Source organism: Gymnodraco acuticeps, unplaced genomic scaffold, assembly GCF_902827175.1.
Source record: "Gymnodraco acuticeps unplaced genomic scaffold, fGymAcu1.1, whole genome shotgun sequence".
NCBI lineage: Eukaryota > Metazoa > Chordata > Actinopteri > Perciformes > Bathydraconidae > Gymnodraco > Gymnodraco acuticeps.
In genome coordinates, this window is record NW_022989953.1 from 1,845,482 (window position 1) to 1,873,189 (window position 27,708).

The 27,708-nt window shown below is 43.3% G+C and overlaps 1 protein-coding gene across 1 annotated transcript in view; it reads left to right on the forward strand.

Annotated features, from left to right (window-relative positions):
- Positions 1-27,708, forward strand: part of cdh13 (cadherin 13, H-cadherin (heart)) — a 467,262-nt gene that overhangs the window by 352,652 nt on the left and 86,902 nt on the right. The window contains exon 9 of the mRNA XM_034210651.1: positions 6,977-7,117. Coding sequence (XP_034066542.1) covers positions 6,977-7,117 — 141 coding nt within the window. The remainder of the gene's footprint in view (positions 1-6,976; positions 7,118-27,708) is intronic.

The window sequence follows — 27,708 nt, forward strand, 5'->3', positions numbered from 1 at the left end:
ATCGAGATTGCCCTGAGCCTTTAACAAATCGTATTAAATAATCTGATGACAGACTGTAAACAGAATAGCTGAAATGTTAACAAACTAAATAACTCAGTTTCCTCTAATCATTAACCCATGTTTGTATCATGTAGTTAACTCCGTGTGTTGCTGCTAGCATACATAACACCTGACGTGGAAACGTTACTCGTGATGGAGCTACAGAGCTGCTAGAAAGACGGTCGAACCCGGTACATTCCTCCGTCTCTGCATGCGGTGCACTTTTGCTAAATGTTTAGACAAATTGCTCGTGCTTACATGCTAAACTCTTATTGCACTTATGGTAACAAGTATTCTCCACATCGAGACGGGTAAAGTTTAACCACACCTCGGAGCGCGTTCTCGGAGCGCGCCATCTCCGCAGTGTGCTCCGCTGCATGTAGCAGCTGCGTGTGTGTAAACTGCCCCGCCCCCTCGCACATGATGAATTGGAAATACATCATAGACGCATTTGTTGTCTTTGCATATTAGAAACGAGTTGGCGACACTAAGACTGCGATATAATGTTTTTTAACAATAATACATGACATATATAAATGTACTGTATGCATTCAAAAGTGCTGAATAAATGTTTTATGGACCCATAATAGTGATTATTATTTAAGTTAAGTTTTGCCATAATCATGTCTATTTCCATAATCAGGTAGCTGAACAACATTGGTAAAAAATGTATACATTATATATATATATTTCTATTAATCATTTTCGGCCTTTCGGCATTCGGTTTTCGACCAACTGTTTCCTATTTTCGGTATCGGTTTCGGCCAAGAATTTCCCATTCGGTGCACCCCTACTTTTAAAACCGATGACCCTTCCCATCAGCCTCTGCGGTATTTTATGTTTAGCGATGATTCGAAAATGTTGACATGCTAATATGCTAATATGCCAAACTAAGATAGTCATTGTGAGCATGTTAGCAGAGGTGGGAGAAGTACTCAGATCTTGTACGAGAGTAAAAGTAGAAGTACCGTACTGTTACAAGTAAAATGCCTGCATTCAAAAAGTTACTCAAGTAAAAGTACAAATGTATTAGCCTCAAAATATACTTAAAGTACCAAAAGTAAAAGTACTTAATAAGAATCAGTCCAACACATACGAAGTAATAGAACAGTGTTTAATTTATTTACATGTAATTGTGTTTCAATGTTATTTAAAACATCAGAGCTTAAATAACCCAGCATGATCATAACCACAATATAATTATAGTGATTATATGTTTTCCTGCTGTAGTGATGCTCTGGTCATCAAAGGAATTACTGAGAGACAGTTTGCTAAAACACATGTAACATCTACATTATGAAAATACACAGAATAGATACATTTAGAGGGAACTTTTAAATGTTTATGAATGTTGTCTACTTACGCCTAAGCGTAATTAGCATGGCCAATAGCATTACCAATAAGGATTTAATTGTGTTATTTGTCAAATAAAACTTAAAAAATTACAATAATCAACATATAATCAAAAGCTCGACTCAATACTGTATATGAGTGCAGGGAGCTGGAGAGAGATTATCTTACCCAACATTACCTGAAATAGCATTATTTTAATGGTGCTGAATCATCTACGAAATAGGGATGCTCCGATCGATCGGCCGCCGATCGGTATCGGACGATATTCACTCTTAATAGTGTGATCGGTGCTCTCTATAAAGGCCGATCAGGAGAGCCGATCAGATGACGCAAAATACATGAGACTTTTCTCTGTACGCGGCTAAAGAAGCTCGCCAAAATGGCTTCACCGGTCTGGCAGTTTCTTAAGGTGTCCGAAAAAGACAATAAAATAGCGGTATGCAACGTGTGTGAAGCAGAAATCCTGCAGCTCCGCCCGCTGTGACGGACTGGTGAGCGGAGCAAAACACACACTAAGAGTTAGACCTAACCCACTTAGCTAGTTTATCTACCTCTGGAACTAGCTAAACTAGTTATAAATATGTTTATTCTTCACCGTCGGGTCACTCATTACTGGATCAGTGAGCTGCATGAGATACTGACAGGCTGTCAGGAGAGAGAGAGAGAGAGAGAGGAATGTTATTGTTATGTTATTATCCAAAGTTAATGTAAACTTGAATTATGTACTTCATTTGAATGTAATAATTATGTTGTTTGTGGAAGCGCATCATGTATTGAAAAATGAATCTGAACTTTTTGATCCGTTACGATTATAACTGAAGCAATATAAAGCCCCATTAACTGAGTTTTAAACATCACTTTAAATGGAAGATCCCCATAGCCCCCCACCCACCCTATGATCGGATCGGCGATCGGTATCGGCCGATTCTGATTCTGGTGATTGGCGAACGGATATCGGCCCCAAAAACCCTGATCGGAGCATCCCTACTACAACATATTATCATATATATTTGATTGATAGGATATCAATATTTCATATATTTTCACATATCACTCTTGTCATTATTAAAGTTATATCGCAACAACCCTTGAGCACACGCGAGAAATGGCTAATTCTTCATTGATTATACCTCTATAACTGCTTCCAAAAGTTTAATCAAGTGGCTCCAGACAAATTAACAAGGAGCTTAAAAATGAATGGGCCAACTGAGAGAAGTGTCTCAATCAGCACTATGCCGGTAAAAGTTCTCTGACACCTGGAGGGAAAATTCCCTATTGCTGTAACTCTGTATCTCTGGAGAATTTAAACGTCTTTTCTTGGCCATGTACTGCCGGGAGTTGATAATTGAGTTGAGACTCAGGAAATACTCATTAAGACGTTGTCAGACACCAGCGGAGACTCAATGTGTTTAGACACTGGTGAGACTGCAGGTATTCCACAGCCCTTCTCCTCGCCAGCTGGAGGGCAAATGTGTGTGTGTGTGTGTGTGTGTGTGTGTGTGTGTGTGTGTGTGTGTGTGTGTGTGTGTGTGTGTGTGTGTGTGTTGTGTGTGTGTGTGTGTGTGTGTGTGTGTGTGTGTGTGTGTGTGTGTGTGTGTGTGTGTGTGTGTGTGTGTGTGTGTGTGTGTGTGTGTATTCATGTGTGCACTGGTTTAATAAACTCACAGGTCCATGGAGCACCATCTGTCTGCACAATGTTTGATGGAGCAGGAGCTGGTTGTGAGGGACACCCCTGTCACACACTATGTGGGACACACTATTGACAGAAACACCTGTTTATTGTCTCACCCTTTCCACTACCTCCCCTGGAGCAGCTGTTTGAATGCATGGAGTTTACGACAGGAGGCTACACAAACCTCTCAGCCGGTCATTGCTTTCGTATAAAAAGTTGCTTGTAAATAAAAACAGACAGTTAAGAGTGTAAGGAAAACTTCTGTAGCAATGGAGAGTCAGGACTCAGAGAGACACGGGACGAGCAGGAGTTCTGATGTCAAACACTGGCAGTTTATTACAAGCATCGGCCAGAGAATTCATATCACAAGTCACAGCATCAGAAAGTTCTGACTGCACCGGTGGGTTGCCATGTCAATTCTGAATCCCTTCCCATCTTGGCAGACCTTTAATTAGCTTCACTCAGAGTCAACTCACATATTGGGGGAAGGTGTAGTGACCACCTGGAGGTACTGAATCACTTATTTGACTTTATGGCTCTTGTGACCGAGAGTTGACCGGTCACAAAACTCATAATGTCAGCAATAGGTGAAACTTCCCATTCCTTAAGACAGATAACAGACTTCGGCTTCGTTGTAAACGTCAACAGGCCGAAAGGTCAAATATCTTAAGTAAAGACAAAATTAATCCCTCACAAAGAGCATTCAAATGGGTTCCTGTTTTTAGTTGAAGGGGTTTTATGCAAGCTTGTTACCTGGCATACTGAGTTTTACATTATGTAAATTGTGTTCAGGCATCACCCTATTTCCATTTATAAAGGTCCACTCAAATGAAATGAATAGTGAGCTTTCAGGGGTTAAAATCCTGAATAAAGGATTTTAGTCATAATGATGTGACCACAAATAAGGTAGACCACACATTTTTAAATGATAGAACAATGCAATATGCTCCTCTTGAAGCCCACAGTCTGTTGATATTAACTCTGTTTTTAGAATAATGGGTGGTTGCGATCTCATTATTTACAACACTATCCACAACCCTAAAGTGTAACAGTAACATCTCTGATTGGTGGAACTCGCTGTTGTCAGAGCTGGCGACCCATGTACTGGGGCTAGGTCCCAATGCGGAGGACCTGGGTTTGATTCTGATCTGGCACCGTTTGGCTCCCCTCTGTCTCCTCTTTTCAACATTGTCACCTATATTAAGGCACTGGTTGCCAAAATACTTTAAAAATAAAATAAATGTAAACCACACAAACAGCCAGTGTCTGCGTATTGGTTAGCTCCCTAAATACAATCAGATAAATATGGCAACTCTCTTATATTACAAAAATGTTTTGAAGTGACAAGTAAATAATCAGCAACAGTTCAATTAAAAGTGTATCGATAGTTTTCAGATGCGATCACCGTTGGCTATGTGTATGGGTTGTGAAGTTCCCTCAATCTTAAAATGTGTACTGTTAGTAAATAGTATAGCTTTTTGGCTTAGTTCACTTCTAAACGCTTAATACCAGTATTTTCTGAAACTTCACTAAGGGGAAAATTGACTTGAAAAAGTTGGCAATCACTGTTCAGCTCTTTCCTGTTTTCTAATGGGAGTTTCTGACCATAAGTGTCCTGGCCTCAATATGTCTATATTCAGTGAATCACTTTGTCAAACTTCTACTGTAGGTGATGGGATAATTAAAAGGAGCCTCAAGGTGTCTACCCATTGATCGTTTGATCTCCCCCTGCCTGCCTCAGATGAAATAGATTAGAGCACTATCTATGATAGGGAAGAAGTAGAACACACACACACACACACACACACACACACACACACACACACACACACACACACACACACACACACACACACACACACACACACACACACACACACACACACACACACAACTGCCACAACAATATCATCAACAATAATCAGGTGGACTTTTCAAGAATATGAATATCAGGGGCATGATGACTCAGAGAAAATGAAGTAAACACACGGTAGGTTTGAGTCCGAGCTTGTGCAGTGAATGCTAATATAAATGCAATTGAACAGGATATTAGAACAATTATAAACGTTCAATTGCAAACCAGAAGCTGGCATGGATGGAAGCATACAAACAACCATGAAATCCCAAATATACATTCCTAGGACTATTTTACTACTATTGCCATTGCTTAAATCAACATGTGATATACTGTTAAAATGACCTAGCTTTATTTAGCTAAAAAAACACTAACAAGGAGCTTGTGTAATGTAATTACGCTGTACAATAGGCTCAGCTAGAACAGTACCTAGTGGTCATCAGTTGGCCCATAGATGGCCTCCTATAGGCTTTTTAGTGTGTTAAACAAGGGGCTGATGAAAAGCCTGTCCTTTTTCTTATTCCTATTGTTATATTTAATGTGCAATAAGTTGCTTTAATGATTTCAGGCTTGTTGCATTTGATTCAAAACAGCCTGCATTTCTTTCCTTTTTGTGTGTATTCCACTTTGGTTTTTACTCCTCTGATTTTTGCATCATGAGTTGATAAAAAGAGTGTACATGCATTCAGAGGTGAATCTCAAACACACGAGAGAGCTCCAGCAGCATTTTCAGTGAAACAAATGGATGACATGTATTAAGCATGTGACAGTTAACACCCCCAGTAGGGAGACAAATAAATGTTGTTTTTACCAGCCCCTATCTCCTATTATTTATATGCCACAGTCAACATTTATATTAGGCATGAATTATGGCAACACATGATTATCCCTGCTATGATCATTATAAATACCTTCCCCCTCGCTGTATGTATGAGCAATATTTATCCAATTGTTGTATAGATTACAAATGCTAGCAGGCCGGTAAATGAATTACATATATAATTTGAGCTCCAGGAAAGCTACATTGTAAACAAGTGCAGATCCCTCTCCCTGGCTTGTGTAGGAAAGTAGAATAATTATACGTAATTTATGTTGTAAGCCTGGATCATATGGGTTCAGTTTGGGTTTTATTTAATCTTATTTCCTTCATTTTCAACAACAAAAACGACTGAAAATAAGTGTAAAGATTCAAAGGCAATAGAGTCTCTTAGTCCCTGAATGATCGCTATGATTTTAATGCAGAGAAAAATAATTTGTCTTTTCATGCAAGGCCTGAAAGTCTTGATCTTTAATGCTCCAAAGAATAGTGGAAACTGTGTGAAAATCCGCCCTAAGCCACACAGGAATGTTTCAAATGGATGAGAATAAATCGTGCGATGTATGCTTATACTTTGATCCTGTACTGCATAGCTGTAGGGACCTTTTTTCTCTCTCTTTCAACCAGACTATATTATATGTATGCATTTCTAAATGTGGTGTCCTGACCTTTTCCCTAGAGATGTCAAGAGTGTTTACTGGAGCTTTTAACACTGCTATGTGAGCACGAAGGTGCATATTTGCATGATGATGTTTTTTTGCCCTTATCCAGTCAATGTGATGGTACATTCCAGCCTCTAGTGGGCTATTAAAATAGCTTTCAAGCTTTGTCAAAGGCTCTTACAGTAATGTAAAACATGGCGATAAGTGTTAGCTTGTGCTTGAGTTGGATTAATTTAATCACTCACGTGGCTAATCATTCATCTCGTAATGATTTTTAATGATTCAACTCTTAAATAGATTATCTGGAGATTACCACTGCATAATTGTGTGTGTATGTGTGTATGTGTGGTGCCTCCTTTCTGATGCCGAAACGATAACTGGAAAACCTTAATATGGTCTTTTTATTCTGTTAGTAATTGCAATGCCTCTTTTTTCTCTAAAGTTTTCCATTTTCCATTATTCTCCTTATTTATATCGCTCCATGATTAACAACACTTTCTTGATTGACTTTTTCTTCCGTTCAGATCTAGGTCATTCTCCCTTTTTTAGCCCTGAATCACTGTGTGTTTCTTTTCCAGACCCTGCCGACCACAACATATGAGTTAGAGATTGTGGCCAAGGACATGGCAGGAAGTGAGGTGGGACTAACAGGAACCGCCACGGCAACCATCACCATTACTGACAAGAACGACCATGCCCCTGAGTTCACACATACGCTGGTAAGAAATATTCTTCTTTTTATATCCGTCTTTCTTTTGAGCTGTGGACTCTTTTTTTGTTTCGTTTGAGTTTGTTTAGCCAGGTCAGAGGTCAGGGTGAGTGAGAGCTGAACAGAGTTCACATCAAAAGGGCAGAAACTGGTCAATAGCCAGTATAAAACAAGGTCTCCTGGTAGAGGAATGACTTTCTTACATTTCACTTTTTTTTTTTTATTGAGGCATGTGGTTAGCTCTGTGCTTTGTTACTCAGGCGGGTGAGGGTTAGGGTTACTACTAGCATTCAAAAAATAATTAGAGAATATGACATTATAGGGACTGTTATTACTGTGCAGAATACGAGCACATTTCTTTGGTCCACTCAGATTGTGCATTTTCCTTGGTCCTTGGAGGCACCCTTACATTACGATCACTATCCGAACAGACAAAATATCAGGTATAACATACTCTCGAACAACACAAATCTTGCAATATAAGTTTTTTTTAAATAGCTGTGTGGCAGGCCCAGGTCATAAAGCTCAGGTTAAAAGAACAAACAGCCAATTTCCCTTCTCTCCATTCTTACGATGTTGAATGCGGTCCGTTTTCTGTCTTTTTTGTTAGTCTTTCAATCTTACTGAGACAACCATCTCTGTATCAAAGGGCCAACTCAACATATTACCATCAGACAACCAGAACATAGCAGGTTATTTTTTCAACAAGGACAGATTGTGCTCATGTTCAGGTTCATACTGTGCAGGAAGTGTTTCGTTTTTATAACAGAAGGTTATGATTAGTCACAACAACAGCAAAGTAGATGCTTTTGGTGTTAATAAGTGAGTAAGGGCAGTATTTCTGTTAAAAAGAGAGTCAGATGTGTGGGTATAATGTGGCTCTGTTGTAGTACAGAGGGAATTATTGCTGTTCACTTATTTCTGAATTTATCAGGACATTAGGTAAAATCAGAGGAACTGTAAATATTGAAACCAATACAAAGAGCAAAGTGAAATGCTAGCAGAAGGTCACCCGAACCACGCTCAGTTGCCCCCACACATTCACCCACTCACAAATGATTTAACTCAGTGTGACCTTTATTACTCTCCTTGTTTTGTAAAGGTAAAGCTCAGATCACATGGTGGGCAAAGAACATATGTGACATGTTATAGCACATCACTGTAACTGGGTTGAATGGGTGCAGAGGCAAGATAAGGGGATCTGTGAGCAGGAGTGGGAGTAGTGGTTCAGGGATGGTTTGTTTAGTCAGCATTGCCTCAAGGCATTAGTGTAAACAGTCTAAACCGGTGCCTGGCAGTCACGCTGTAAAATAAAAGCAACATGTACACATTTTTAAAAAGCACACAATTTCAACTGTTGGTCATTTGTGCCACCTCATTATATATTTGTCAAAAGTTGATGCAATGGCTGTTTTCTTTCCCTCTTCATCCGTCCTTCTGACCTCTGGAGGTAAAAGAGAAAAACAGGGTCTACAAGGTCCGGTAGAAAAAGAACCTCCATGCGCCTCTAGGTGCGGTTGTAACACTGACTTGTGTTGTTCTTAATGGAAACGCCCGCAGTTGTTGTCATGTTTTAAGACACATCACACATTACCCCAACCAAAACCTACCCTACAGGCATCCCATGATGCATTGGGGTGTCAGGGGAGCTTGTAAGGAACGCAGCTCAGATGTGAAATGTTACAGCTCAGAGGGTTTCGGCAGGGCCGCATAGAGTGCACCATGTCCGTGTCCTAGTTAATGTTCTCATTTCTCACTGGGAAGAGATCCGTTTATCGGCGTGGAGAAATTGAGCTTTTAAAAAACAAGTGTTTGAAGGCGCTAAGCTCCCTGTATAAATCCTCTACCCTCCATTCTCCCTGACCGCTCCCCACCTGCCCATGAATCATCTCTGACCTCCCAGATAACCGCCATCATGTCGTGAGTGTGTTTGCGAGTGCTCTGGGTTTTTGTCAGCAGGCTCTCAAGCTTTCACCGCATCAATTATTCAACTAAATATTAATGTATTTTCAAAGAACTTTCCAAAAGCCCCTACTCTTGTGTTGTCTTTTTCTGAAGACATCACCTCCTGCAGACGACTTGTGAGCTTTGAGTCTGTTTGCGGAACTCTAGCAGAGAAAGATAGAGAAGGATGAGTGCAAAGAGTCCAACCTAGATACAGAGAGAAAGATGAAACCAAGCAAACAAATGTAAAGGAGAAGGGTTCCTTCCTGTTATTATTCATTAAATCGAGTCTTGATGTTTTTTTTTTCAAGTTGACTTTTTGTTTGAATTCAGCAAACATAATCCCCGCGTAGTGCGCCTAAGTATTTCCTCAGACCTACCTAGCACAGCTCCTTGCACAGAGACAGATATTCATAGCTTGTGAAGTCTTCGCCTTACGGCCCGTCCACGCGGCGGCGTGCGTTGAAGCTTCAACGCTTCTGCCCATTCACTTTGAATGGGGTGACGTCAAGCTTTGCCGAACTGCATTGTGGGAGTGTCACTTCACTTTGCTCGCGTTGCTCGCTTCAAAAGTTGAGCAATGTTCAACTTTTGAAGCTTCGACGGAAGCGTCAGCCAATCAAATCATATGCCAGTACAAGCTCTTGCCAATCAAACCGCGTGCTTGTGTGTCCGGGGCGGGAGATTCATGGTTAGGCGTTGGTTGTTGGTCGAGTTTCAGACACGCCCGCCGGCAAGCTTCAACGCACGCCGCCGTGTGGACGCTGCGTTAGACCACTGTTGCCTACAGTACATCCTCAGATCAGCCAGCGGGGAATCTGCTCTCCTCTTTCTCCCTAATTCATCTTTCCGTATTGAAGTTGTTGAAGTTACACTTCATGTAAAATAATTATAAAACAACTGAGCAACAGTGGTGTGCTTTGAAGAATGAATAATGATCAAGGTTCAAGGTAGATGAGAATCTTAGGTCACAGGCTTCTCCAAAAGTGCAACACAATAATACAGAAACACAGAAAAATATAGTGCAAGTAAATATTAAAAAATAAATACAAAAATAAATGTTTAAAAAAAAAAGTGAAATAGTGAAATAAGAGTCTATGTGCCAGTTATTGGAATGATATATTAGATGAATAGATACATAATTACTAAGTAGCAGATGAATGCTATGAAATTGTTTCAGCAGTTCAGTTGTTTAACAGTCTTATTGCCTGTGGGATGAAACTGTCCCTGAGTCTGGTGGTTTTAGTCCGGATGCTGCGGTAACGCCTGCCAGACGGCAGCAGACTGGACAGTTTGTGGCTGGGGTGATGGGGGTCTTTTATAATCCGGAGGGATTTCTTCCTGAGCCGGAGTAACGGAGTTACAGTAATGTATTACTTTTGCTGTAACGAAGTAATGTAACGCATTACTAATGACATTTGGGTAATATACTACCCGTTACAATTCTCAGTAACGCAGTTACAACAAGTTTTAACCCAAAATTAAATGGAATTTAATTTACCAACATCGCGAGACATTCCGACACCAGAGACAAATTGTGCGGGTAGATTAGTAAGCCTGGTGTTTACCCCATAAGACCGCCTCACTGCACATTATCCCGCTTATTACACGGCCATATACTAAACAAACTACAGAGCCCATTCTGTGTCCTGTTATTGTTTACTTCCTCTCTGCCTTCTTCTGGTGATTTATCTGACGTCCAGCGCTCCGTCTTTTAACCTCTTGTCCTTTCTCTTTCTTGATCCTCCTTAGCAACTTTCATTATAGTCCTTGACAGTGGTCTGTACTACTGTATTAACAACGTGTCACATGTTAAGAATTAACAATCAGAATCGAGTATTCAACTAAGCCGTGTAACAAAAGTTGTTAGTAGCCTTGATGGCCTACTGTACATAGTTGTTATGCTATACCAGCTGCACTAAACTACATTTTAGCATTTAAAATACTTAGCCATTCTTTTGCGGTTATTTTGGTGAAGTAACTCAAAAGTAATATAAAAGTAGTGTAACTCATTACATTTCAGAGACAGTAATATTGTAATGTAACTTATTACTTCAAAAAGACAGTGATAGGTAATATGTACTATATTACATTTTGGAAGTAACTTGCCCAACACTGCTCTTGTCTCAAGTGTGTCCAAATGTACGGTAGTTGCTAAATTGTCCACATTGGTGTCAAGACATTGTGTTATGCCTGCCTTCTGAGATATTAGACCAATCAAATTACAGTACCTTCATCGTCAGTCAAAAAATAAATGTATGCCTCTATAAGATCCCATATGTAGGGGAGGTATCACATTGCTCTTTGTTTGGTACTTACAACTTTAAAGCAGCTTTTTAGAAGTCAAAAGTGACATTTACTGACACATTATTTTATGCTGAATGTTACAATACAGAACCACCATCACTGATATTGACAACACTTAAAACCTTTAATTATAGACATTCAAATTAGCTTAACAGCATGCCAGTCTGCAGTTTCTATTCTCCTTACATAGTTCTTTGTAAAGATGGAAGATTCGGTGTAATCTGTCTTCCATTTTTAACATCATAAGCTAAGGTATCCTTTTTTATTACATTTATTACATTTTGCTTCTGAGTAGAGGATTGGGCTCGGACCTGATTAATTTTTATAGCTAGGCTTTAATCCTGTTTTTATGAGGAGGAAAGAATCATATGGAATCCTTCTATATCTCCGTTGTGCGAAAGGCCAGATATGTGTGCTCCGGTAGCGAATATGAATATTTCTCCTGAGGAATTTGATCTGCCAATCAAAACTGGGGTTTTATTATCTCCATGTGTTTATTCCAAGGCTCACTGTGGGTTATTGTGCTGTGTTGAATTTCATATTATGTTGTCTTAAAGTGTTACTTGGTCACACTGTAGAAGGCACTTGTCTCAGACGCTGGAATACCCTTTTCTACCTCCCTACCTAGCCCCCTACCTCCTAGCCCCTTTTCCCCTTCACATTCCTCGTTTCCTTCTCAATTATATCACGTATCCTCTAATATACTGATCCTTCATTTTCTTCCTTTGCACTCCTCTCCTCTCTGGCTCTGCTAATTCAACGCCATGTCATTCCGGGCCTATTTCCCCCAGCTCCTCATAACAAGACCATGATGTACCTTATCACTGCTGTCACTCAGCCTCTCTGACAGCCTGTCTCTGTGTTTTTTTTTTTCTTTCCCTCATTCAATTGTGCACACTTACTCCTGTGCCTGGCTGTCTTTCTGTCTGTTTCTTCTTCCTCTCTCTTTTTTTGTTTCTCCCCTCCCTCCTCTATGATGACCAGGAGAATACGCTCGCCTGCAATCCATCTGTCCTGCTGATAAAGACGTTAGCGGTGATGGGTGTAGCACCAGGCAGCGGGCAGCAGGGCCCTGTCAGTGCCGGTCTGTCTCGGGGGATGGCTAACGGGTGTCACGGATTAGTCCGGGCCTTGCATGATTGCTTCACTACCACTGAGATACACGGCGTGCTTACCCTGGGTGATGCGGCGGCATAGCTGGCCAGCAATCTCTGTCACAAAGAGGAAGGGATTTGTGCACTGTATGTTAGGTTAGGGGCACATTACCCAAGAAGGATGGATGTACAATTTTCCAAGTGTGTGTGTGCATAAGTGCATGTGTTATTTGACACATTTGGTGATGTCCTTGAAACTTTTTGCAATCTGAAATTGTATTCTCCTGGTCAGCTCTTATCATTTCTCTAGATAAAAAAAGAAATCTAATTTAGAGAGAAAAAAGACTCCTGCTGAAGCATTTCTGGTCTACTTTTGCGATTATATTTCTTTCTGCATTTGCTCCGTTATTTCATCAGCTGGTTTTTGACAAATGTGCATATGAGGTCATTTGAATGACTTCATGTCAAGCGATTATGCTGCATAGAACAGTAGTCCATGAAGCGTACAGTATAATCAGGTGATTGTATTCAGATGCGGTGAATGGTGTGGTGCCACTTGACACCCTCACAGTCTCTAAAATAAAGAGTGTAGAAGCACCAGGAATAGGTTTGAAAGATTACTTGTAATAGCATTAAGCTTGCTGTCCCTGAATAGGGACGTTTGCTCAAAGAATCAGAGTGTTTGAAATCTGAAGGCCTGTCTTTCAACTTACCCTCAGTGGGGTTGTTTGAAAAGGATGCAAGCATTTCAAAATATTATATTTCACATTTTCTTTAGTTTTTCCTCTTCCCTCTTACATCAAGATTCCCACCCCATCCAAATCTGGAAAGAAGCTAGTAATTAAACATCTAAAATAGATGTAGTGGAATAGAAAGTACATTTGCCTACAAAATGTAGTGGCATAAAAGTATAAAGTAGCATTGTGAAAATACTCTATATTACAAAATCTGGCTGATTTGGAGGAAAGAAACCAAAAGAAGAAATAAATGTACAAACATTACTCCATAGGGGCATTTCTGTATTGCATTTTGCTTAATTTTATTCTGACTATGTGCTCACATTATGGGACCAGACCAACCACGAGCCTCACCCAAACATAAGCGGTTGTTGTGCCAAAGATATGTTGTTTCCCCATTCCACAAAGATGGCTGTCTCAGCTTAGGTTGGAAAATGATAAAAACGCATCAGGCTGATGCGTTTTGGAGCAGAGCCAGAACACGTGAGGTAAGTCTGGCAGTGCAGACATCATTCACGTTGTTTTATTAGATTACATTTTAGATCTGGCCTTACTAGACTTTCATCTGTCAGGCGTACTCATGTAGACGTACCATTCAATTAACAGTGCATAGTCCCAGGTCTCCTCAGGTATGTCACACCCTTGTTATTTGGACAATCTGCTTGAATGTTATACAGTGTGATATGTATACTTGATACAATGACATTAAGCAAGTAGGTTATACACAGGGCTGCACATAACTGGTGCGCAGGTGCGCATGCGCACCTCCGCCAAAAAAAGAGCACCGGGTCATTTGAAAAAAGGCGCATTTGCGCACCAACATTGAGAGAGAGGGAGAGAGAGAAGGGAGAAGAGAGGATAAAGGAGATAGAAGAGAGGAGAGAAGAGAGAGAGAGAGAGAGAGAAAGATATTTGCGAGTTGCATATTAACTGAGGGCCGGCCCGTAGCACTGGCATTATAGATGTTCGCCTAGGGCGCCAGATCTGTGGTGGCGCTGCGCTGACAGCTCTGGGAGGGGAAAAAAATTGTTTTAACCGTTGGCGCTCATCCTAATTTTCGGCCTTGATGTAACAACATTCATAATTAAGTAAATGTAACACCCTTTTCACCCCGGTTACACGTTTCATTTGCCCTGTACGATGGGCGCTGTAAGTGATGAATTGGAAATGGGGAACCCTGATGTAACAAGACGAAAGTCTTTCTCTGGTCTGCATCCCCTTAACAATTGTATGTTTTGAGCTGTACTGTACTGTACCCAATATACAAGCTGTTAATAAACTTTTCAATCAATCAATCAATGAAAATGGGGGATGTTGGCTTATCTGGCGCCCGCAGCTCACAGCCAAAATGCGAGTGAGCATGGGAGAGAGGGAGGATTGTTAGGGCTGTTGTTATTAGCATCTGGTGCTAGCTGCTCGAACGGATATAAGAAGAAGATGTTTCTACAATGATGTGGAGGGAGAGTCCTCTCCAGTCAGACTGAGAGGCTGATACTACAGTTCAGTGAGGTAAAGAACTCTGAGTGTTTAGATAGTTCACTTTAGTCTAAGTTCAAACGGTTTGGTCACAATTTATGTAAACACACATTTCCAAGGCACTCCTTTATAATTATTGGGATAAACAGGTTTGAAATCATTCCAATGTATACTATAGGACAGTAACCAAAATATCCTTTTAAAACTGGAGAGATAAAAAAAAGATCCATAAATAAATAAATGTTAAGGTAAAATATGAATGAACAACACAAATAAAATAAGTTTCATTTGTTATTGGCTATGGTAGGTTATTGGTTATGTTCACATACTTATTTGATTACATCCACTTGTCTAAGATGACAACAGAGACTTTCGACCCAAACCCAGCTGTTGACTTGTGGATGCAAGCAGCTAATCGCAGACTCAACCAGAGAGAGAAAGTAGTAGGCCTACATCATCAGCTACCATGTCTGACAGAGAGGAAGACAGTGAGGAGAACAGTCAGGAGGGTAGTGATGACAGCTTGTAGGATTACTGGACGTGCTAATGTTGTCTTGTGTTCTCATTCATAACACTCCGTTCGATGTCTCACTATGGGATGCGCCTCATCGCGGAGCAAACAGAAGCATCAATCTCATTACGCCAATCCTGATTGGCTGGTGATCTTGACGTCAGCGTCAGGGAATTCACCCCCTATAAGTAGCTTGCGCCACGACGCATGCGCCATTCAAACACCTCTTCTCGCTTCAGAGCACATCTCTATGGTAGCCGGACAAGCTTAACGGTCCACAGACTGAACCCAAATAACCATTTCGGTCGACGGGCGCTCGCCGGCTACTCCTTCTGCTTCGCAGGAAGACGGTAATACTAACGCCAGTTAGTATTGAAATCGACTTCGCCGTTCTCTTTCGCCGGAAAGTAAGGTAGGTCTGATTTTTTCAAGCTAGCGTTAGCTCGCTCCCTCACTATCGACACCACGGTAGCGAGGAAGCTCTTTTATTTTCTCTTCCCCACGGAGGAGGAAAGGATTAAAGGAGCATACTGTCACACCAGTCAGTATTCTCCGGGAATAAAAGACGCACACCGTCCTTTTCTCCGGATTAAGGACAGGGTGGTAACACCTTTTTTTCTCCCAACCTACCTGTTGAGTGCGGGTCCTCTCCACGCCACGAGGCGAACAAGATGGACGCCTCTCTCCCTCACACCAGAGGAGTCAGGGACTCGGTGGCTCGACTCTGTGGTTGCGGGTTGAAGATCTCGGGCACAGACACACACCAGGTCTGCTCGTCCTGCCTCGGGCTGGAACACGCCCGAGGCGCTATCGACAACCCCGGCTCGTGCGGACATTGTGTCCGCTTCACCGTGAAGAGCCTCCGCCGACGGCTAGCACGCCAAGCTAGCCTGTCGGAGCAGGACCCCCCCATGTCCACTGACCTGCCGGCCGGCAGTCAAGACGCGGGGGCATCCGCCACAGAGAGTGAACCCCTCTCCATGTCGGTCTGGGGCTCAGTATCTGCGATGGCTGCAGAACCGGAATCCCGCGCCCTGGCAGGCCGGGACCCGGTGACGGCAAGACACGCGGGAACGAGACCCCACGCTTTTACCGAGCTGGGGCTCCCGGTTAGACCTCACCATGGTCTCACCCGCGGAGGATGTCCTCGAGCTGGACTACGATGAGGACGAAGAGGACGCCTCGGTGTTCCTCCTGTCCGAGTCGGATGAACATGAAGAGGACATCTTCATGTCATCGGCTCAGGCTGCAAAGCCTGGAGCGAGGGCTGCTCTCCCGGGCGATAGCACACCAGCTTCGCCCTGTCTGAGCATGGACCTGCAGGCCGTGTGTAAACGCGCCGCGGCCAGACTCGACATCCCGTGGCCTGAAATGGCCAAGGAGACCTCCAGGTCCCGCTACGAAGGGAAACATTTTCCCCAAGCAGCGCGGACAAAGAGGCAACTCCTTCCGGTCTTCCCGGAGATGTTGGATGAGGTGTCGGTCTCGTGGAGAGACCGGCCCTTCAGCAACAAGGTCCCAATCCAGGGTGCCTCCTCCCTAGACTGTGACGGAATGGAGAAGCTCGGCCTGCTCCGCATACCGCCCATGGAACCGCTGGTAGCAGCCCACCTCCTACCGAGGATGGGCCCGTCACCAAGCAGGAACCCCACACTGCCGGCAAAGTCGGACCGATTTCAGTCGACAATGACTGAACGGTCCTACAAAGCCGCAGCGTTGTCCGCCAGGGCCCTGAATGTGTCCTCGCTGCTAACCGCTTACCAAGCGGAGCTCTGCGAGGACCTGTCGGGTAACCCGGGGGCAGCCACTCTGGACGAGATGGCAGCGGTCACAGACATTTGTCTTCGTGTCCAACGCTGCGCCGTCCAGGCCACGGGCAAGGCAATGGGGATCATGGTGGTGCAGGAAAGAGCGAGATGGCTCAACCTCACCAACCTCCCAGACCGGGAAAAGGAGGATGTGCTGGATATGCCCATCGTTCCCGAGGGAATTTTCGGCTCCGCTCTTGCTTCCATGCAAAGCAGGTGTGAATTCAAAAAAGAAGGAGGACGAGGCACTCCACCTCTGCCTCCCTCGAAGGGTCCAGCCGCTGCCTTCGCAGCAGCAGTCCTTCGCCCAAGCTGCCTCGAACCCTGCTCGGTTTAAAACACCGAAAACGCAGAGGTCGCAGCCCGCCCCGAGTCCCCAGCCCAGGCTGGAGACGAGGGCGAGCTGGCCTAGATAATCTCCGGTTCCGGCTGCAGCTCAGGCGCAGCCAACCCAGAATTTCGGCCAGCCGTCGAGGAAGAAGAAGCGAGCGGCGTGACAGCCCCTCCTTCTCCCCTCTGTGACAGAGCTGGAAGTCCACGGTTCCCCAGCTCTAAATGTGTTCCCGCCGCCTCGAGAGATGCCTCAACACCATCTTCAAGTCCGCACAAACACATGTCACAAATTTGTTGATTTTTCTGTCATAAAACATTTGCCGCTGACGCATCCAGGCTTCAGGCCGAGGGCGCAGCTCAAAAAAATGATAAGAAAAACAATAAAACCAATAAACAGCCCGTCAACTGTTCCCCTTCTGAGAGCAGCTATGGCATCTCTCAAAAGGCGGATTACAGGCGGGTCTGTGAAGGCACCACCGTCACGCGCATGCGCAGTGCCGGCTGGGGCTTTAAAGGCACCACCGCCACGCGCATGCGCAGTGCCGGCTGGGGTTGTGAAGGCACCACCGTCATGCGCATGCGCAGTGTCGGTGGGGATTGTCGAAAAGGGGCACCACTGTGTTCAGACACTAGAGGGCCCCATAACACAACAAATAGAGACTCAGAGGGGAAGAGACGTGACATCTCCACTGGCTCTAAGGAGCATGCAGGGGAAGATGCTCACATCATCTGCTTGGGTTTTCAAGACAGTAACACGGGGCTACAGACTCCAATTCGCTGTCACCCCCCCTCGCTTCTCGGGCATTCTGCATTCGCAGGCCCGAGGAGAGTCAGCCCATATTCTGGAGAGAGAGATTCTCTCTCTCCTAGAAAGGAGGGCTATATCTATTGTACCCGCCGAGCAGAGTCAGGGCGGCTTCTATTCCAAGTACTTCCTCGTTCCCAAACGGGGAGGGAACGGAATTCGGCCAATACTTGATTTGAGGGCTCTGAACAAATATCTAAGAAGATATAAGTTCAGAATGCTCACTCACACATCTCTGCTGCGGCTCGTGCGACAAGACGACTGGTTCACATCAGTCGACCTGAAAGATGCGTATTTTCACATCCCAGTATATTACCCACACAGGAAATATCTGAGATTCGCATTTCAGGGGATCTGTTATGAATACAGAGTACTCCCCTTCGGTCTGTCTCTCAGTCCAAGGGTGTTTGTACGATGTACGGAAGCCGCGATAGCCCCGTTAAGACATTCGCCTGCCGACCTACCTGGACGACTGGCTGCTTCTCGCACAGTCGGAGCAGGAGGCTGTTACGCAGACAAATGTCCTCGTAAAGCACCTGCTCAACCTGGGTTTCATAATAAACACAGAGAAGAGCATGTTGTGCCCCGCGCAGACTATACTCTTCCTGGGTTTACACCTGAACTCGGTGCCCTTTACAGCTCGCTTGTCAGCGGAAAGAGTGAAAGCTTTCAGAGCTTGTCTCGCTCATTTCCAGCTGCGCAAACATGTTCTCTTCAGATCATGCCTGCGATTGCTGGGGCTCATGGCGTCAGCCATCCTGGTCGTACGACTGGGACGCTTACACATGAGGGAGTTCAGCGCTGGGTGGCCGCCCTAAAACTAAACCTGTGAGTGATGGTTACTGTGAAATGCGTAATGGCACTGCGCCACTGGCTGCATCCGACTTTTCTAGTACGAGGTGTGCCTATGGGTGCTGTCCTTTCACGGAAAGTGGTCACCACGGACGCATGTCTGACAGGTTGGGGAGGTATTTATGAAGGTCTTCCGGTGAGGGGTCTCTGGAGCAGAGACCTCCAGCGGGTGCACATAAATTACCTGGAGCTTTTATCGGTGTTTCTCACCCTAAAACGCTTTCTGCCTTTCCTCAGGGGACATCACGTCCTTGTGAGGACAGACAATACGACCACAATATCGTATATTAACCGCCAAGGGGGTTTGCGTTCTCTCCAGTTACACACACTGGCGCGCAAACTGATCCTATGGAGCGGTAGACGTCTCCTCTCTCTGAGAGCGACGCACGTACCGGGAGTGATGAACCTCGGGGCAGATCTACTGTCCAGAGGTATACCACTTTATGCAGACTGGACTCTACATCCAAGGATTGTGAGCCAGCTGTGGGTGCGTTACGGCAGAGCCGCGGTGGATCTGTTCGCATCGAAAGACAACGCTCAGTGTCAGCTGTTCTTTTCGATGCGCGATCTAAATGCACCGTTAGGCGTGGATGCACTCGCGCACAATTGGCCCCCGGGCCTTCTGTACACGTTCCCACCCCTGGCTCTGATACCCCCAACTCTGGCCAGAGTGAGAGAGCAACGCCACACACTTATCCTGATAGCTCCGCACTGGCCAGCTATGTACTGGCTAGCGGAGATATATCAGCTGCTGTGCGGGCAGCCATGGCAGCTCCCACTACGCAGGGACATACTGTCCCAAGCGGGGGGGGCGATCTTTCACCCACACCCAGAGCGCTTGGCTCTATGGGCCTGGCCCGTGAGTGGTACAATCTGAATACAGTGTGACATGAAGCTGACCCTGGCAGCTGCCAAGCGAGCCAGTGGCACTCATGCACTATATGTACAGTCTTCATGCACTCAGTTCGCCCCAGGGCAAACAGAGTGTGGTTGAAGCCCAACCCTGCCTTTATCTTAAGGCGGTTGGTTCAGGTACCACATTTGACATTGAGGCATCCTCCCCGCCACTGTATTCCTCCGGGGAACAGCGGCCGGATTTGCCGTGTCCAGCCCGTGCTTTACCCACGTACAGGGACAGATCAAGGGTGCTTTGTCATAATGACCAACCCCTTGTGTCCTGGGCTAACCCTTATAAGGGCAAGCCTGTTACTAAGCAACGGCTCTCCCACTGGTTTGTGGAAGCAATTGCTTTGGGGCTCATACGAGTCAGAGTTCGCAGGCACCCTCGGGTCCGCGAGCTCTTTCGACTCAGGGTCTGGCTGCATCCTGGACTCAGTCCAGGATGTCTCCCATCCAAGACATTGGTGCAGCGGCGAGCTGGTCCTCGCCGCTCACTTTTGTCCACCTCTTAACAGGCTGGACGTTCTGCTCCCAGTGTGACTCAAGCAGTGCTGGGCACCTGGTTGAGTCAGAGCTCTACCTGTTAAGTTCTGGTTGGTTTGGTGATTTTCGAGATAAGCTCGTCTGACAATACGGGAGCTACAATTTCCCATAGTGAGACATCGAACGGAGTGTTATGAATGAGAACTATAGGTTACTTACGTAACCCCAGTTCTCAGAGTAACATGAAGTGAGATGTCTCACCAGACGGCCCTCCTTGCTATGGTGAAGCGAGAAGAGGTGCTTATTTTGAATGGCGCATGCGTCGTGGCGCAAGCTACTTATAGGGGTGAATTCCCTGACGCTGACGTCAAGATCACCAGCCAATCAGGATTGGCGTAATGAGATTGATGCTTCTGTTTGCTCCGCGATGAGGCGCATCCCATAGTGAGACATCTCACTTCATGTTACTCTGAGAACTGGGGTTACGTAAGTAACCTATAGTTCACCACTGCATGTGTGTTCTGTGTTCACCTCTGCATGTGTGTTCTGTGTTCACCTCTGCGTGTTATGTGCCGTGTGTCTGGCAAATAAAGTCAAGACCCCCTCAAAAGTTACGGTTTATTTCATTTTAAGGATGAGCAACATCTCTAGGTGCTCCTTTGAGAACCAGGACAAAAAAGTTATGTGCACCCCTGGTTATACACCTTTGGATGCAGGGAAATAACAGTTGCCAATTTAGCAGGGAGGAAGGAATGTTTTTTTACAAATTTGGCCTTGGGTAAAAGCTTCACTTAGATGGAGGTCATTGGGTTTTGTAGGAAATGTTAAGGCTTTTTCTGTTTACTATTATTATTGAACACATCCTTTAGAAAGTATGGTGCAGACTGCCAGATTGTTGGTTTTGGAAAGGTAAAACACTCCTGCAGGCAGTTTTCAGTCCGACCATCAGAAAGGGATTGTACGACGCTGTCCAATGTAATGCATCAGCTGTAACACTTGGCTCTGGATGTTTTTCAAGGACCTGGTTATTTGATACAGTGTGCCTATATTCAGTGAAGATTCAGCTGCATTGACAAATATGAAGGCTGTCATGTTCTGCAAAGGTAGAAAAGCTGCTTTGCTGAATGTCATATTCATCGAAAGCTATCTTTAGAAGCAGCCTGAGCAGAAGCTGTTCAAAATGTAATAAAGACACAGGTAAGCTCATTAACTCTCCAGCACACTTACTGTATGCAGGATTTAAGCTAAGGGGAAGGGTAAAAAGTGAGTGGGGAGGGGGTTAGACAGAGAGGTAAGTTGCCAGTCCTGCACACAGACACAGTGTATAGGATTGTTTAGAAAGATGTGATCACGTGCATCTGGTTTCATTTTAGCTTCATACTGGCATAATGAAAAAGGTGCCTTTATTACAGATTTACGGTCTGTCTACACGTCGTTCTGCTGACAGTTAAGCTGCTTATGAAAGCAGAAAAAGAAAGTAATTGAAAATATTCATGTTTCATGTTTAAATCAGGAGAATCTTTTTCTCCATTTCACCTGCTTATCTCAGTAATTGTTGTATTAAAAGGTGGCACGGACATACTAAATTAGCACATGGCTCCATTGTGCAACGTTCTAAAGCTTTCTAATGTTTAAGGAGATTTTATTTTCAAGGTTCATTTTTAGATTTGTCTGACAGTGTGGTAGGATTTATCCAATTACATTAGACAGCTTACACTGATTTCTAAGAACTACCTCGAAAGTTTAAAAATAAGTTTGGAATAAGAAGTGATGGACTTCGAAAAATAAGTTGAAGGGAACTCGGAAAGTGCAGACCTCCGCCAAAGCTGTTTCCATAAGTGCAGATAATGCATGTAGATGCCCCATCGGTTGGATCTGGTCCAAAATGTAATGGAGTCTTCATTGCTTCACCCTGGCCAATGAAAATTCATGAACATTGGGCCAGTAGTGTTTCTGTAATATAACAAACATTAGAACAAACCAGACTGAGATGATCGAGAAAAGCTCCTCAGTGGAGGTAAAAAATAAAGATAGATCTTGGAAAAATAGCCAACAGACCAAGGAACACATTGGTGTGTTGCCCCTGTTGCTTGAATTTGACGTGGAGATGGAGCAAATGCTACTGTGAGGTAAAATAGTCTTGTCTCAGGAGGTTTAATGTGATGGGCCACTGTTTTGCTTGTTCCCCTTCAGAGGAAAATCTTTGGGGCAGCGGGGACATGTCACAAAGTACTTTCCATTAGGACAAATGAAAAAGCTGCTCAGCTGTCTTTCTGCCCGCCTGTCAGTGCAGCCCTAACTGCCATCTGTATTCATAACACAATCTGACAGACATCCAGGAATAAAATAAGTTGATCTCCATTCCACTCTGCTTGTGTGTATGGTGCTGTGGATTTGTATGAATATGGTGAGCATATGTCCGACTGTGGAAACGTGGGTGTGTTTCTGTGAGAGGGAGACAAGATGGAAAAGTCAGCTTGATAAATATGATGGTTTATAGCATTCCGTATCACAGTCAAAAAAACATATTTTGTACTCGCTCTTAAACTTGACTCATATTTATCTTTGTCTTTCTCCCTGTTTTCCTTTTTTATACTTGCATCAAATCAAATCAAATCAAATCAAGTTTTATTTATATAGCACATTTATAAACGATTTATGGTCGAGCCAAAGTGCTGTACATATAATAAAATTAGCCTACAGTAGAGACACTTTACAGCAAATACAACAGCACAGATTGTTCAGAATATCAGTATGAGAATGTACACCAGTCAGACTAAAGGATAAAGGATTTGGTCAGTGGTTTGAAATGAACAAACAATGCCAGCTGGCAATGAAAGACAAATTAAAAGCCTGTATAAGAAATAGGAGGCAATTTCCACAGTAGCGCTAATGAACCAGAGAGCATTTAGTGTTACTCGGTAAAGCTGACAGATGTGTATACTTTTCTAACGGCTTTACACTCTTTAGGGTGCTTTTGCCAGATTGTCCTTCTTTCTTTGCACCCACATCTGTTGAAAACATTACATTCAATGTTATTGACAGTGTTGACATGAAGGTTTTGTCATGGTATCTTAAGTTTGGAGAAATCCACCAGCTGTTGTGATTTAGTTTACAGACGTTTACTCTCTTGGGTTCTGAGTAGGGAAGGTTGTGATTCCGAATGCTTTTTTTCTTCTTCACTTCAGCAAATATCATTATACACAAGCAAAACATCACTCCATTGTATGACCAACCCAACACTAACCTTAACCCTGAATAGCGTATAAAACATACACACGTTTATCTCAGGGGGCTATCCAATTTGTAAAGAATAGAGCACCCCCCTTCTCAAACCCCTGAATCGTACAAGCCCCCCAATACATAATGATCATAACTTCAAAAAAACAAATCGCAGAACAATAATGTTCTAGCATGGTGTGCAAATTGTATTTCATTAAAATAATCTCCATTCAGTGACAGTAACAAGACAGAACCAACCATATTGAGATCATTTAAAGCCTTGCTGGAAACATATTGTTAATCCTAACCCCTAATCCTGGAAGACGGGTCTAGAAGCACAGGGGAAACTGTATGTGCCTCAAGGCTGATGATGATGCTCAATATACATGTAGGGCTCACCTATTTTTCTTTACAAATGAACTGCTAATTTCTCATATCCTCCCTTCACCAATACCTTTATGTTCATGGTATCCACCTTCAATCTGTATTTGTCTCTTGCTACGCACACACTACATATACAATACGCACAATATAAAACATGTGAATTTCATTAAAACTAGGCCTTGACCGTTCTCACACAATATTGCTGCAAGCATCGAGCCTTGCATTCAACGGGGCATTTTACGTGTTTCTTATTCAACTACTTTTAAAGACTTAATCATTTGAAGCGCAGCGCATGTATATATGTTTTTATAAAAAAAATGCATTGTGCAGCTTTTGAGATTTAAAAAAAAAAATGCTATAGCATTGCAGAGTCAGTTTGAATTTGATTAATCGTTTAGCCCTTCTAGTTCTTTCTTCAGCTTCGTTATTGGGACCAGGCTGGTAAAACGGCACTAACTAGCTGACACAAGCACTCAGACAACATGAGGTAATTGCTCTGCCTTTCTTGTGTTATTCCATTGTTCTATTATTAGTACATTAATTACGATTATAATTGTAGCTTTCATACTTGCCAATAACTCAACTGTTAAACAAAGTGCTACAGTGAATTCTGTTGGGGAGTTTGTTCATCTGTTTCTCATTCAAACTCATCAGGATCTTTTCACACAGTCAACAATCAGCACCCCCTCATCTCACCTTTCAAAAAGAGGTGACCTGTAGCTATTTGACCTTGAGGTTACAGATATGGGTTAATATGAATGCAATGTTAAGTATGTATTCTGAGGTAGATCACAAAGGTCAGTTGTATACTAGTTATATAATACAAAATAAATGGATATGGACCAAATGCTTTTTTGAATGCATAATATGAATGTCATAGTCCGAACAAGTAGAATGTATCGGTCTTGGTTTAAAAACACAAAAATTGAAAGTGGGCCGTGGCTGATCGACTTTAGATTTTCTGACTTGCTAACTATTGGTCATAATACTTTTGTCTAGACAGGAGACTTTAGCGGATTCTGTTTTAGACGACACAGATTACAGCGTCAGCCAGGGCAGAAGTGAGCCTCGGGAGTAAAGGCCGATGAGTGACAGCTGGAGGAAGAGCGAGAGGCAGAGAAACACCGAGAAACATCCCAAACACAGCTAAATGAAAAAGATAAAACCCAGGCAGTGGGCAGCAGGGTTTCAGCAGATACAGACCAGACACCTAGTAAATCAAAAGCAAGGATTGAGATTACTTTAGTACGGTGTTGGGTGTTTTTTAGGAAAATCCTTCTGATTGTTCCTTCAAGAATCTACCTGTTTTCCATCTAAACAGTTTTAAAAAATCAATCATTTCCTTCAGTTATGTCATCAGGTTTGTATCCGCTGTTGCCTATGTAAAATCATTGGTAATCCAGTCTAGGTGCAGATTTTTAAAAGAAATACATAAAACAAAAATTGATGCAGACTTGACGATCGCTATGACTATGTTTCAAGATATACATATTACACAGAATGTATGGCAAGAAAGGATGCTTTGAGAAAGATAAACAAATACATAGACATTTCTTAACCACACAGCATCATGGTTTGCTAAATGTTTCCGATGTGTGCAATACTTTTAATAAATAGAACATGTAGACTTCAAATGTAGACCAAAATAATTTCTCTTTAAAGATTAACATTTTAGGAACAAAGACATTTGTTTGTCAGCACACCATTGCTGTAGCATCATGTGCTCTATGTGTGAACCAACATGGAAGTCATGTTAGTTCACACATGACATGTAACAGACATATGAAAAAACAAAGGCCACCATCAATGATTGGTATTAATAGCGGAAACACAAATGACAGAGCTGAAAACTGTCAGCTGAAACTTGACATTATCCATGTATTATCTTTTCTTCTTTTAAGTTGTTGTGCCTCAGAGGACCATCACCCAATTATCTTTTGGCAGCATGACATTACCTTGAAGATTTATGGGACAGATTATTGAAAAAGTCAGGCTTAAGAGGAGATGGGAAACAGAAAATCAATGACACACTGTAGTTTTACTCCTTGAAATCTTAAATGTCTAAAGTGTAGGGCTTAGTGATTTATGGCCGCCTTAAACTGTGTGTGTGTGTGTGTGTGTGTGTGTGGTGTGTGTGTGTGGTGTGTGTGTGTGTGTGTGTGTTGTGTGTGTGTTTGTGTGTGGTGTGTGTGTGTGTGGTGTGTGTGTGTTGTGTGTGTGGTGTGTGTGGTGTGTGTGTGTGGTGTGTTGTGTGTGTGTGTGGTGTGTGTGTGTGTGGTGTGTGTGTGTGTGTTGTGTGTGTGTGTGTGTGTGTGTTGTGTGTGTGTGTGTGTGTGTGTGTGTGTGTGTGTGTGTTACTTGTTTTTACCTCATGGCCTGCATTGCCCTAGATGTGGTCATCTTTTGTTGAGAGTGTAGTGAGCAAAGAGCCACTACTGTAATTGGCTCTCTGTCTTCGTCTGTGAGTCTCAGATAGGAAACAGCCAACATAAAAACACACAAACAAACCCACACACGCCTCTACACTTGGATAAAAGCAAACTTGAAGGCAAGTCTTTTTTATCCCCTTCTTTTCACCATCCCTCCCCTCTCCCTCTTAATGTGTTTAAGTCATTTCAGGCTAGGAGCTCTGCGTCGTAGTTAGTCATTTCCTTCTAGTCTTTCAGGTGACTGCTTGCTTTGTGCTCCAGGTGGAATTGGGGCCTTATCAGCGGCAGGGCAGGAGCCCAGTGGCCACATCACACAGAATACAGCAGTTCCTCCAACCGCATGGCTGCCCCACATGATTAAACCCAATCTGACCGCCTGTGTGTCGGTACTATATTGGTGTGTTTGTGAGGGAAGGAGAGTCTAGAGGAGGATGATGAGCATAGGAATGCCAATGAGGTGCATTTGTCTCTGATCAAAGCACTTGTGATGTTGAGTACATTCAGTAGGTAGGTAATGTCTGTAAAATGTATTTTACTGCTTCAGGGTTCAGGCAATTGCTGTATTCTACATTCCGCTTGTTTAAGAAAATGAGCACTGGGCTTTTTTATGTTTCCAACAGCCTCCTAATTTTCACATGATGCTTTGCCGCGGGCTTGCAGGACAAAAAAGCCAACAATGCCTGTGTGGGCACAAACACAACCTTTTTCTTTGAAGAACATTATGTTTCTATCCTCTGTGCCCTAAATGACTGCAAGTGGTTCAATGGGTTATTTTTAAACAAGCTTTGGATGAATAAAACAGGGAGAAAAGAAAGGAAAGAGTAGAAATCAATGTTTGTGTCTTTTCAGATAAATGCATGGAGCCAGGATGTGTAAAGCGGTAAGAGGGTAATCTATGAAACAACAATACCGTGGGCTGACAGGAGACGCAGTAATCTAGGCTGGACCAGTGCTATCCTTAAACAGAGTGTTCTGTGTCTGAAAGATTACACTGTAAGCTCTGACACCATAATGGTCCTGCAGCACACACATAAACACACACCAAATTGCTTCTGCCTGCATGGAGCTTCTTTAAGGTACCCCTGTTTAGGATGTAGTCTTTAGTGAGAGACTTGCTGGCAGAATGCATGGATGGGAATCTGATTGAGGCCCGCTGCCAACACGAGCAGAGATGTGAGCAGTGATTGACACTAGATAAATAATGAGATAAGCGAGATGCAGCGGAAAGAATACTCAATGGAGGAGACTAATAGTCTGTATTCTGTCCTGTGTGTTCCATACATTCATTTATTTTTGAGTCACCAGATAAAGACTGA